Source organism: Chaetodon auriga, chromosome 9 (assembly GCF_051107435.1).
Source record: "Chaetodon auriga isolate fChaAug3 chromosome 9, fChaAug3.hap1, whole genome shotgun sequence".
NCBI classification, from domain to species: domain Eukaryota; kingdom Metazoa; phylum Chordata; class Actinopteri; order Chaetodontiformes; family Chaetodontidae; genus Chaetodon; species Chaetodon auriga.
The window spans coordinates 12,929,248-12,941,810 of NC_135082.1; the positions used below are offsets into that span (position 1 = coordinate 12,929,248).

At 41.1% G+C, this 12,563-nt stretch overlaps 2 protein-coding genes across 3 annotated transcripts; both read right to left on the reverse strand.

Moving 5' to 3' along the window:
• Positions 1 to 489: 489 nt before the first annotated feature.
• On the reverse strand, positions 490 to 8,686 carry hspa4b (heat shock protein 4b). The gene is made up of 19 exons (XM_076738875.1): positions 8,363 to 8,686; positions 7,686 to 7,743; positions 7,267 to 7,407; positions 5,820 to 5,942; positions 5,032 to 5,131; positions 4,737 to 4,870; positions 4,393 to 4,637; positions 4,215 to 4,291; positions 3,953 to 4,104; positions 3,653 to 3,759; positions 3,422 to 3,555; positions 3,010 to 3,194; positions 2,705 to 2,800; positions 2,327 to 2,482; positions 2,081 to 2,206; positions 1,846 to 1,953; positions 1,633 to 1,752; positions 1,333 to 1,494; positions 490 to 1,041 (listed from the first exon to the last, which is right to left on the reverse strand). Exons 1-19 carry the CDS (start codon positions 8,467 to 8,469, stop codon positions 835 to 837), a joined length of 2,538 nt encoding a protein of 845 aa, XP_076594990.1. The 5' UTR covers positions 8,470 to 8,686; the 3' UTR covers positions 490 to 834.
• A 726-nt stretch (positions 8,687 to 9,412) lies between these two features.
• On the reverse strand, positions 9,413 to 11,435 carry uqcrq (ubiquinol-cytochrome c reductase, complex III subunit VII). 2 transcript variants are annotated; one of them, XM_076738876.1, is made up of 3 exons: positions 11,371 to 11,435; positions 10,410 to 10,581; positions 9,413 to 9,595 (listed from the first exon to the last, which is right to left on the reverse strand). In XM_076738876.1, the coding sequence occupies exons 2-3, from the start codon at positions 10,561 to 10,563 to the stop codon at positions 9,501 to 9,503; spliced, it is 249 nt and encodes an 82-aa protein (XP_076594991.1). In that variant the 5' UTR covers positions 10,564 to 10,581; positions 11,371 to 11,435; the 3' UTR covers positions 9,413 to 9,500. The 2 variants fall into 2 exon arrangements, with proteins under 2 accessions (XP_076594991.1, XP_076594992.1); XM_076738877.1 differs by lacking the exon at positions 11,371 to 11,435 and having other exon boundaries at positions 10,410 to 10,592.
• Between the last annotated feature and the right edge of the window lie 1,128 nt (positions 11,436 to 12,563).

Consider the following 12,563-nt stretch of genomic DNA (forward strand, 5'->3'; position numbering starts at 1 on the left):
CGGCAGGCAGCTCAGCACCAACTGAGCTCTCAGGTGTTTAATTAGATTTTTCTCGATATTAATTTTTTCACCCATTAACACTATGAGGTTAATTGTTGTTTTAATATTAAGCACTTTATTTGAGATTTTTGCCTCAATACAGCACAATTTCAAGATAGAGTCAAGAATCAGCCATTTAAAACATGCACACATACACAGCCCTGTTAGCACTGATGAAGACCTGGTGGTCAAAACATGGTGGTGTTCTTAATGATTATGGAGATTAATAATTTAGCCACTATAATAAAGGCTTTCTAATAAATCTATCCTTGTTTGACACATTATATTTGGAGTGGCTGGATGTCTACTAGTGAAACGTTAACTCTGGGTCATGTCATCAACCCCCTGTGTTCCTCGACCATGGACATGATGACCTATGTGTGTCTTCAGTGGTAGCTGGCACCATGATCGCCACTCGGGGTATTTTTGAAGAAAAGTTATAAAGACAAGTGATTTTCAATACCTTTATTAAAACCATATTGTGACAGAGACCAGAACACGTACAGAGCACACAACAGAAATAAATACCATCATTGTGTACAGCGCTCATTGTCAAACAGGCTTATTGCAGCTGGCTTTTGATTTATGTCATCCAGAAAGAGAGAGGGCATGCTATGTCATCAGAGAGATACCACCAGGAGCTGGGCTCAGTGTGCTAATCACCCTGGTTGCTTTTTGACTGCGGATTGCCATTCCTGAAACACTTTAACCTGCTCTGATATACACCCAGGCTGCATCTCAATCTGAAACAACCAGCTCCTTGTTCAGCGTTGCTTGCGGAGGTGTTAGGCTGCTTTAATCAAGGTCCATGTCAGGCTTGTTTTCTGTGGTTTCTGAGGTGGGGTTGCCTGTGTCCTCGGTCGTTCCCTTTTCTCCAGTTTCTTCCTGGGGCTTCTCCTGTCCGTTGACAGGCCCGTTCTGCTCTGCAGGTGTGTCCTCCTTGGGGAGCTCCACTTTGGGCTTGGGCTTGGTCACAATGGGGTTACAAGCAGAGAACAGCTCCTGGAAAATTACCCAAAGAACACAATGTGTAATATATACATAGTCACCAAAGCTACTCCTGTGTTCCTGATAGATGGTGGACCTCTGTGTCTCATTACTTTAGAACAGCATAAAGCAACTTCATGATGGTAACCCCTAATAGCAACGTGTGAATTTTGACCATTTCACTGCCCAGAAATCCTGCAATCCTGCTTATTCCCCATAAATTGTCATACACAATACCTGTTCCTGTATTCTACTCCCTTTTCTCAGTATTTTGGCATTGTGATGTTTTAATGAGAAGACACTCACCCTTGTTTTAGCTTGAATGTCTTTTACTTTGACAGAGGGATCCGCCGACAAGCTCAGTTTGCTCTGCTGGTTCATGGCGCTGTTCATCCACATCATTACATCGCTGGTCAGTTTGTCCACTTTGGTGACATCTGCCTCATCTAAATGGTCATACTGCTCCTCCTGGAAATCAGCGGGATATAACGAAAGTGGTGTTATCAGTTACTATAGCCATTATTACTTGTATTCTTAATGATGCCTTCAGTTTTTATGTGGTGAGAAGTTCAACAGTAATCGTCAAGACGAAGCCTTTAGTTTTACCTTCATTTTGTATGCTTCAACGAATTTCATGTACTGCTGGATCTGTTTTCCCATCTCCTCGAATGCTTTAGGTCTCTCTTCAGCCTCCGTATACCTCTCCTGGATGGGCTGGCCAAGTTTCTGGAGCAAACATAGTATACATGTCAGTTAAATAAATCAAAATGTCAACGAATCAACAGAGGAAAAAAAAAACATTACTATTGCAATAATTACCTTCAGCTCTGCCAGTTTGTCAATGTACATCTGTTTGGGTTGGTCCTCTCCATCTTCATACAGCCAGTTTTCAGTATCCTCCAGCTTTAGTGACAAAGCATCTCGGTCCTGAAAGTATAAAAATAATTTCACAGTGTGTTAAGGAAGGCCAAATGTGTTGAACAGGCACTACAAAGGGGCCAACTTTGATCAAAATTCCTTCTGTCCAAGGAGTCAGAAGTGACTGTTTACTCACAGATTCACTGACAAACTTCTCCAGCATCCCGTGTAGTTTGTCTCTCATGTCGTACACATACTCTTCTACATTATTCTTAGCGTCGTTCCTCTCCTTCTCCAGCTTGTCCTGCATGATCATCTTACCCTGAGGAGAACCCAAACAGCAACTGTAACCACTAAACACTTCAAAATAGATCAAGTAAATAAAGAGGACGGTCAGATGGGTGGATTTAGTCGTGTGTGTATGTGATGGATGAAAGTTTACCTCATTTTCTACAAAAAGGTTGAGCATGTCATCTGCTAGCTGCCACTGTGGACTGTTCTCAATAGGAAGATCCAGCACTTTTGTTTTGACTTTGGGCTTTTTGGCTTGTGGGGGTTGGTCGGACTTCTTCTCGCCTTTGCCCTCCTCTGTGGTTGTCTACGTAGGTCAGAGAATCACCATTAAAATTCAAAATATAACTCAACATGAAACAAGACGTGCAATGATCTAACAGCTTATCAGATCACCTGTGCGATACCCAATTACACCAATGAGGATAAAAACACAGCTTTAGCTTTATTGTACTGAATTGTATCTCCTTTCAGAGCCAATCTAATAAACTGGTAACTCTTTATTTTGCACAGAAATTGAGCATCTTACATCCATCTCTTCATTCTCGCGGGGGGTCTTCTCTTCAGTTTCTTTCTGACTGTCTCCCTGACCTTGCTGCTCATCCTGATCAGTCTGCATCTTGCTCTGCAGAAAAAACAAACACGTGTTTTTTTTTTCTTTTTTTTTATATTGTTCTTTTTAGTATCAGGAAGTGCCACTGTAATTTGTTTGTGTTGTCTTGCACAGCAGTGAAATGACAAAGTTTGAATCTGATGTTCAATATAAAAAGACACTTAATGATGAAAAGAAAAAAAAAACAAAACAGAAAAATAAAAAAAAATAGGTTGGAGTACCTCTCCCTCTTTGTCATTGGCTTGTTCTGTCTCCATGGGTTCCTCTGTCTCATCTGACTTCTGTACTTCAACCAGGGAGGCGCTGGACACACTGAAGATGCCATGGATGTTCACCCGCACCTTGACTTTGACCTTGGAGCTCTCACCAGATGCTTGTGGGACAACCTTCTGAATCAGGAACTGGCCTGCAAGGAAGCCGGCGTTTGTCAATTTGATCATGTCCATCAAACTAGATATTTTTCACAGGAGTTTGTGCATCAAACCAGCACTTCAAGCATTTGTCAGGCAGACAGAAGCATGACAGGATGCTAATCCTGCTGCGTGTCTGCTGGGAGTGTAAGCTAACACATTAGCTACTTCTCTCTCTATCCCCTAGTGGTGACAGATCACTTAAGAAGATTTAGTTGCTTACCAATAGTGGGATCAGGGTAGGGCAGCTCATTAGGGCAATTGTAGTAGGCCTCCAAAGAGAAAGGCTCTTTCCGGTAGAAGGTGAGCACTTTGGAGAAAGGTGCTGCGTGGTTCCTGGGAAATACCTCGCAATCACTGCAAGAAATGAATATTTCATACTCATTATTACATCAAATAATCAACATCTGAGACAGAACAACAAAAATTATCCAAAACTGTATTTTTTTCTTACCTCAGACCTTCCTCTGCAGCAGAATGCCACTTCAAGGAGATGGGATAGGGAGCAACGTCTGTGATGGAGAATTCACGCACTTTGAAGGCAGGTGACAGTATCGCACACTGCGGAGACACAAGCAGTGTTTCAATGAGCTGCAGTCATAGTTAACATTTTAAATGTAAAAAAAAAAAAAAAACCAAAACATTTCACGTCATCGTCAAAACATCAACAGATGCAGCTTCAAGCGCTGATATGAGGGTTTTCTGGCAATGGGGGGGACTGGAGGCCAGCTTTAAAAACCAAAGTGAGATTAACCTGCAGAGCACATCCTCTGGCCACGGCTTCGTCAGCATTCAGGGTGGTGCTTAACTCCTTCCCGAAGAATTTGCTGATTCTCTCTTTGACGGCCGGGATCCTAGAAGCTCCACCCACGATCTCTACTGCATAGATGTCTTCCTTTTTCAGTTCTTATGAAACAAAAAACGTTTTATTAAATCACACAATAAATTGCACACATCATATTCTCTAACAGAATTAATAAGACTGGTGAATAAAGTGAAGTCAACTCTGTACTCACTGGTTTGTTCCAGGAGACTCTGGAGTGGAGGCTCAACTCGGGGCAAAATATCAGCACACATCTCCTCGAATTGAGTCCTTGTGCAGGAGAAAAGTCGAATGTGACTCAAGTTTTTTTTAAATGTCACACAGTAGAACCACAGACACTGAAAGCAACAAAGGATTTCATGTTGGTTTACCTGTTCAGTTTTCCAGAGACATCAATGTCATTCATGAAGCACTCAATGTTGAGCGGCAGGTCGGAGGAGTTGGCACTCATCAGTTTTTTCAGTTTTTCACACTCCTGGTAGAGCCTGACCAGAGCCCTGGGCTTTGACTTGACATCCAGCTTGTACTTCTTGCCAAATTCCTCACAGAAATGCTTCACCAGTACCTCGTCAAAGTCCTTCCCACCCAACTCTGGGTCACAAGCTGTGGAGAGGATCTGAGAGATGTGGAGAAGAGGCCAAGAGAGAGTTGAGGGCATGAAACAGTCTCTCAAAGATTGTTAAAAACTGTGGAATGTGCTGATTTGTCTACACACCTTGAGTTTGCCCTTATTAAAGGCACACACTGATGTCTGGTATCCAGAATGGCCCAGGTCCACAAACACCACATTCCTGGCCTTCTCCTCGGGAGCAGGGAGATCCTGTTTGTAGATCCCATAGGCCAATGCGACTGTAAGGAAAATAGTTGACTTATTAATGAACTACTGGAATCATTGACAAGTGTACAGTTTTACGACTAATGCTAAGTCTGAGTGGCAGCCAGAGTCAGGAGAACGGTTACAAACATGCACATCCTTGCCCAAGCCCTGCCCAAAAACACCTAGTACAGACCTGCAGTCGTCTCATTCATGAGCCTCAGGCAGTTGAGACCAGCGATCTGAGCAGCATCTACCACTGATCTCCTCTCAGCATCAGTGTAGTAGCAGGGAACCTGGTTACAACAGAAGAGAAATTGAAACAGATTATTTTTTCACTTAAAGGCCCAGTGCACTAACCGGCCCGATCAGACCTCTTGCCTGGCTGAAGTTGGGTGGAGCTAGGGCTGGGTACTGTTCAAAAATACCTTGACTTTGATACGGATTCCTGAATGATATTTTTGTCTAGTCTTGCTTCGACATTACACATCACAGCACCATTACTACCTTCTAAGGAGGAAGCTGTTCAAAGACCTCTCCTCTTACATGTCCACCTATAAGCAACACCGTGTCTCTCCGCCTTAGCTCCAGGTTATCCATCCCCAGAGAAGAGGACATGCCAGAGGACGACAAGGTGGATGAACTCACTGACAAGCAGATACAGGTTAGCTGCGCTGGCTAGTTAACAAGCAGTGTAAAGTTTACTTAGGTATCTGTAAATATAAGCTACTGGTGGTAAAGACAACCAAAACAGTCACCCCACCTCTGGCTGTATTCTTCCTGTGTGCTTCTATGATGTGTAACTTAAGACAGTCAATCACAAGCAATATTAGTATTGCATTTTGGGTTCCCAGCCGCAGGTGGAGCTATGCTGGGAATTGCATGATTTCAGCAAACTCTGTTTACTAATGACACTGGCAGCAGGTGTAACCACGCAAGTTGTATAGGTGCATCAAAAACTGCACAGTAAGATTTAATACTTACAGACACGACACAGTCAGCCACAGGCTTCTTAAGGGCGTTCTCCGCCGTCTCCTTCATCTTGGTCAGCAGCATGGCCGTGACCTGCTCAATGCTGAACACCTTCTCCTCCTCCATGTACATCACCTTTAGACAAAGTCAAAAATTGTCAGACATTATTACATCGCTCTAGACGATTTATAATACGTTGGCTCAAAATTGGTGTTCTGCATGGCAAGTGACTACGTGTTATTGGGCTGATTACACAGAACGGTCTACCTCAATCTCTGTTAAAATAAACACATTTCTTTTGCGGTTTGACTTATTTTTTCATTTAACGTTCAGTCTGTCAGTCTTGACAGTACCCCTTACACTTCTACTGAATCATCAAGTTTCAGTTTGAACTTTATCACGGTTCAACTTGTGATGACACAGACATTTCACAACTTCAAGAAGCACACATGTGCCACGTCATAGGTGCAACAAAGTGTTGTTCAGCTTTGTTAGAAACAAAACTCACCTAGTAATAACCACAAATAATCCAAAAGATGAGCTAATTTGGTCTTCGAGGCACAAAAGGTTCTGAATGAAGGCATGGAAGATAAAGCATTTTTACTATTGTGACCATGTGTATTCTTTGCACCTGCAGGTGTGAAAGATTTCTATTTCTTGTGTCATGTCCTCATAGATTAACAGGTCTAACAAGTCTTATTAGACATTAGATTCTCATAGCAACACCAATCTGCACAGCTGTGTCAATGCTGTGGAATGGTCTGGCTGCACCAATCATCCTTCTGCTACAGGGGATACGAAACAGCCTGGCTGGTTTTTAATTATTTAAACCAATCACAATTGATTTGGAGGAGCAAAGCCCACAATGCAGCGACGGTGCCCCTGCAAAATAGTAACAGCTGCTAGCTTGTTTAAGTTGGTACCATTGCGGACCAGGTTACAGTTAGCGTAACTTGCCACTTTTAGCATGTAGGCTGCTGTGTCGAAGCTTTGTGGTTTCCTGCAATGACGGTGATTTTTGAAAATGGTGCCACAGATCGTGAAAGGGGGAGGAGAATACAGTATGCAAGAGGCAGCCAATGGCAGGCTTGTACCCACAGTCTGCATACGGCAAGTCAGACCACTGTGAAGTCAAAACCAGTCAATGTTTTAAACCATGAATATGTCCAACTGAACAAAGGCTTTTCTCCTTGTTCTGAGAGAGAGTGCCTGAAGGAGCATTTCTCTTCTCCAACTAAAATTTATTTGGCAGATTATTAAATACCTGGGCTCGCTGGTCAAATAATAAAGATATACGGGAGCCATTAGATGTCTCTCAGAGTGAATACTGAATTTTACAAGGACAATTACTGAAGGATAATTATTAAGTACATCCATAATAATAATTAAGTACACCCGGTATGACTAGGCTATAAATGCTTTAAAAATTAATTGTGAATGTTCCTCATTCTTCCCTTACCTTGATGCCAGTTGTTCCTGTAGGCATTTGTGCAATGTCGTAGACCAGGCTGTTTTTGAGGCGCTGCACAAAGGGATCTGAAAATGCTCTGCCATGAAACCTCTTGAAACCCTGGACTGTGTTCTTGCAGTTTGTGACAACCTGTTAAGCAGTAAAAATCCTTCTGTGTTAAAGACATGCACACCTAAACAAAAACGAATTTGATGTGTGTTGTACCCATGCCTAGTATTGGTCATGCTCATACTCAGAAATTAGCAGCATCCACCATCCAAATGCAAAATAATGATTTACTATTGAATGGCTGGTAAAATTGAGCATGTATCTGTCAATGGCTGCTGTAGGTTCCCATTTACAAAAAGTTACTAATCCACCCTGGTGATCACATACCCAGTATCCCACCTTGCCTATTAAAAACATACCTGGCTTTTAGCAGCTGCACCGATTGACCGATTCCGGGGTCCAAAAGAAACACATGCTCTAAAACACAAAACACAATTCAATTCACTCTTTCACAACATTTTTTTTTTTTTTTTTTAAATTATGGTGGTGCAGCTTCGTGTCTGGTTAATGTAACATGTACAAAACTGTTAATCGATTGTAATGACGACACGTAATAATATTTTTTGATGCATTATATACTCTTCCGTCGATATCTTTAATCGACTATGAATCTGAAAATGAAGTACAATGGATTGATAAAGCCGTTTTGACAGATCGGATCCCCGGCCTCCTCCTATCATGCGCTCATTCACGCCCGCAGTAAGAAAATACTCATCACCTGTCCGGGCAGGTCATTTATTAGACTGTTTGGATCATCTCGACGATATTACCGTCGTACGACACAACGAGAGGCATTTCGCCGTGTGAAGAGGTACCAGGATTTCTTTGTACTCTCTCAATGGTTTCGTGTAAGCTAGCGTTAGCTTTAGCAATCACATGCTGTTTCCTGTTGTGAAATCCGTTAGCATGCTAACTAGCTTACCAGCAGCGTTAGCTTCACTTAGTACTATGATGAACAGTGGATTCATTCACATTCCGTACCTGCTATCAGTGCAGACAATACAAAACAAATCATCATACACATTAATGTACTTACGGTGTACATCGATCACTGTATTCATTGGCGACAGTTTCAATCCCTCCGGCTCTGGCTACCGCTACATAGCAGTTCATGAACCCGACGTCAAACCCGACAACTGACATCTTCGCGAGCTAACTGAACAGTGCAGAGGGCAGTAAAAACAAGGACGAACAGAAATATAGTTCAGTGCTAACAGTGACAGCAGCAGCTACAGTGGGTTTCAGTCAGCGGACGGTGATACACCCTTGTTCTTGTTCCATGAAGCTGAGTAGCAGCATGCGGTGCGCCGGCTGATGCTTGAGAACGTTCAGGAATTTTCTGTCTGTCCCACCAACCAATAGCATCCGACTGCAGAGCACGACACCCTGTTGTCGTGCGCCGCCTAGAGGCAAGGAAAGCCATTGCAGCAGCAGACTCAGACCTGAAAATATTCACAGCTACCGGCAATCTGAATTTTTCGTCCATACTAAAATATCACTTCCGTGATATGATGCAGATCTGTGGGTCACCCACTTGTCTAGCCTCTCCCAAATTTCATCATAAAACTCCCATCCACTACCGCCATTATTACTAAAAATGCAAATGCATATCATCACTTGCCTGATAACTGCCTTCTGTGTGACATGGTTTGATCAGTGTCCCATCAATTAAATATCTGGAGGCCATTGTCGCAAAAATAACCTTTAAGTTGCTCAAATATTTCATCATCGATTTATCTTTCTAACACTTTAGAAAAGTGTGAAACGTGCCCATCACACTTTTCCATTTCCCACAGTTGTATCTTCTTCACCATCATTTATTCAACCCAGTGCAAAACCCAACAATGTTCTATTAGAAAAGTATATGATATTGAAACTACTGAGCATTTTTTGCATAATAAATAAATATAGTACTTATCAAAATTGTGGGCAATTAATTTTCATTTGACCAACTTAAACTTAAAGCTCTAAATTTGTATTTTCACTTTTAAAACCGTAGCACTGACCTGACACAGACATGAAATCAACATTAATCAACATAAATCCAACCAGAAAGAGATGCTTGAATGAAATCAATCAAGACTGATTTCTCATAAATATCTTTCATCTTTATTGGTGAAACATATAGGGCTGGAATTAATACAGGGAGCAGCTTTCAGAAAGGTGGCAGAAGTTTATTCATCATTCTCAAACTCAGCAGGATTCTTCCTCTTGCCCTGCTCATGAACACTGGTGCCCCAGGTGTATGTCACGTACATGAGAGTCATTGCTGCAAAGGCAAGATCATAAAACAAATTAGCACCAGGACAAAAACTTTATTTAACTGTATTTAGCTGTACCTGTAAAGTGGTGTAATAAACCACCTGTAAAAATCATGAAAGCAGTAGTAAAATATCATACTATCACTACAGAGGTGCTGAAAAAACAAGGAATATTAACCACATTTTTACTCCACTGGCATATTCTTTCTTTCCAAACAATCAAAAATTATAGTAACCTTTTCTGCATAATTATAAAGGTAATACATAGCAATAACAATGTTTGGGAGACTTTTTTTTATATCATATACATTATTATTATTCTTATTATTACTGAAACCAAATTGTTGAATAGGGTATTTATAATTGTCTCATAAAGTTACAATTTACAATAAGTACAGTTACGTATTATTGCATCTGTGTCTTGTCATTTAAACCACAACAGAGGCTGGGGCCAAAGCAGGCAACAGGCCTGTAAGATGACTGGGCACCAGGCCACTCAACACCCAGGCTCAAGTAATGAAACCTTGACCTTAGGTGAGGATACAGTTTGACTAGAAAAAGCATTAAAACCTGAGATGCAAAGAAAACCTTGCCCACAGGTTGGAAACACTCAAAACTGACTAACAGACTACTGATATTGTGCCAGACGAAAGTAGTGAAATTGAGGAGGGCAAAAAAATATATATTTTATTAACTTTTTTATTAAAAAAAAAAAAGATTCAGACTTATTTTTCAGTATCTTTCTGTATTCAAAGAGGTGCACACAACTTAAACCTTGTGCAGTAAATGGAGTGCATAACTGGTAGAATTATAAAAACTCACGGGGGGCAATTTTGAAGAATGAGGTTGAGAACCGTCTCCACACATTTGGGATTCCCTTGGAGAAGTAGCTGGGGAAAGCCCTCTGCTCAAAGGGGGACAGACTGTAGCTGATTACATGCCTGACCCTGGCCAATTCTCCGAAGTGGCGACCCATGTTCACCAGAGAGCTGATCTGAAATGGCAGGAAGACTGATCAATGCATTTCACTATTTTCTGACATGTTATAAACCAAACAGCTAATCGATAAAACAATCTATAAATTACTCAACAATGAAAATAATCATTAGCTGCAGGCCAACTTCATATCCACATGAACTGTTAAGGCTACCAAACAATTTTAGAAAATGCATATGGGGTCCAACGTTTGGTCGGTCTATTGTCATACAGAACAGACAAGCAGATGTAATAATATTATCTTGGGTTTACAGGCTATATTTGGCTTTGCATGACTTACCAGATGTTACGTAATTATACTGTTATGCGCTGTATTAATTACAATTGTTACTACAGGACTTGTTTTAAAGGTTAAGTTAATGCCAGTAAGACTTTAAAAATCAATTAACATTTCTTTTACACGTTTCCCTTTTAACATGGAGAGGTGTAACGTTAATAAAAGTGTAATAAGGTTGTTTAAAAAGCTTCCACGGGTAAACTGTAAGGCAAAAGACCAGGTTATCCAGATACGTGATTACGAAACTAAAAAGGAAAAATTCTTAGCAAGACAGAAGAGCACACGACTAGCTAGACTGGTTAGCCGTGCTGGCTAAATGTTAGCTCCAGCAGGCTAGGTGCTAAGGTACAAACAGTCCTTGAATCGTTTCCGTGACTGGTACGTTATGTGGTCGAAAGAGGCGAAAACTAAGTCACTTTTGTTACAATAAAGCAAATATCCGACACAGCTCGTTGATAAAAACGAATGGAAGCATAGCAACATCACAAAAATCATGACATTGAAACCTACCGTACTGCTGGCCAACTGCGTTTGCTAATGGCCATCCGGTGTCCTTCCTTTTTATTCAGGCGTCGCTTGGCTGCTAACACCAAGAGCAGTAGCGCCACCTAACGGACTGGAGTTTGGCCAAGCTGAAGCTGTAGGGGAGGAATTGATGGTGTGTCTCCTCACACATTGATGGTTTGACTTCAGAGAGCCCTGAGCTGTAAAATCATAGGGGCTCAGGCTTCTGAAATGCTTCACAAATTGGCTCAGACCCTCTGACTTGCTCATGTGTTATAGCATTTGGCCTAACATGTGGTCTTCCTATTCAGATTAGCATAATGAGTTTGTGCCTTTTTCAAATAAGCAACAAGGGAGGAGCAGAGCTGGTTCATGGTTGCAGATGCCACCTCCCATCTACAGTTTTATACCAAAATTATACATGTGTATACACGAGTACAACAGACTTCATTTACATGCTGGAGATTGTCCACATTATGGTCATGACCATTAATGAAAACATGCTTCCATCTGATGTTAAAGGCCCCAGAAAGTCTGTGCATAGCCTAAAATGTATTTGGTAGGGCCACTTGAACTCACCACTCACAGGACAGAGCAGATACTTTGCAAGAATCCAAATCTTTCTCTTATTTCTCTGCTGCACAAACATACTCCCTATTTTATGCGAGAACTTTCATCCAGTTGTATGCACACAATATTTATGCAAGTTATTTTTATTTTCCAACTTTTCCGAGAATATGTCTACATATTTTTCTAAGCTGAGCACAGACACACAGTGGATTCATTCAATTTGCATAAATAGACATGGCATGCATTTAGTCACATTCAACCAGTACAAATTCATAAGTATGCAGTCAGTTCATACGTATGCAGTCACTCAGTGACTAGAGGTAATAAATACACACTGAAACCTTGTCAACTTTCATTCTGGGCATTATGAAGACAGCTGCCATTCAGACAGCTGTCTGTAATCCCCAGGAATAAAATGATATGTAAAAGGTTTGATAAGTGTTTGTGACTGCTTTTTCATCTTTTGTCCAGAACAGGGCTACTTAAAACTTTTTGTTGTGTTAAATTAAAGAATAACAGACAGACCAACTAAATAAGTTAACAAAAAAAAAAAAAACAACTTAAAAAAATCATACAAAAATCATACAACACTCATTTTCTTCTTCAAGTGTGTCAGATTCAATTCTATG

Coding starts and splice junctions, on each gene's coding strand:
- uqcrq (XM_076738876.1), bottom strand. CDS start 10,563: ATGGGTCGCCACTTCGGAGAATTGGCCAGGGTCAGGCATGTAATCAGC. Junction 9,596..10,409: donor ATTCTTCAAAATTGCCCCCC/GTGAGTTTTTAT, acceptor TTGCCTTTGCAG/CAATGACTCTCATGTACGTG.
- hspa4b (XM_076738875.1), bottom strand. CDS start 8,469: ATGTCAGTTGTCGGGTTTGACGTCGGGTTCATGAACTGCTATGTAGCG. Junction 5,943..7,266: donor CAGGAACAACTGGCATCAAG/GTAAGGGAAGAA, acceptor CTTTGTCTAAAG/GTGATGTACATGGAGGAGGA. Junction 1,495..1,632: donor TTGAAGCATACAAAATGAAG/GTAAAACTAAAG, acceptor GCTGATTTCCAG/GAGGAGCAGTATGACCATTT.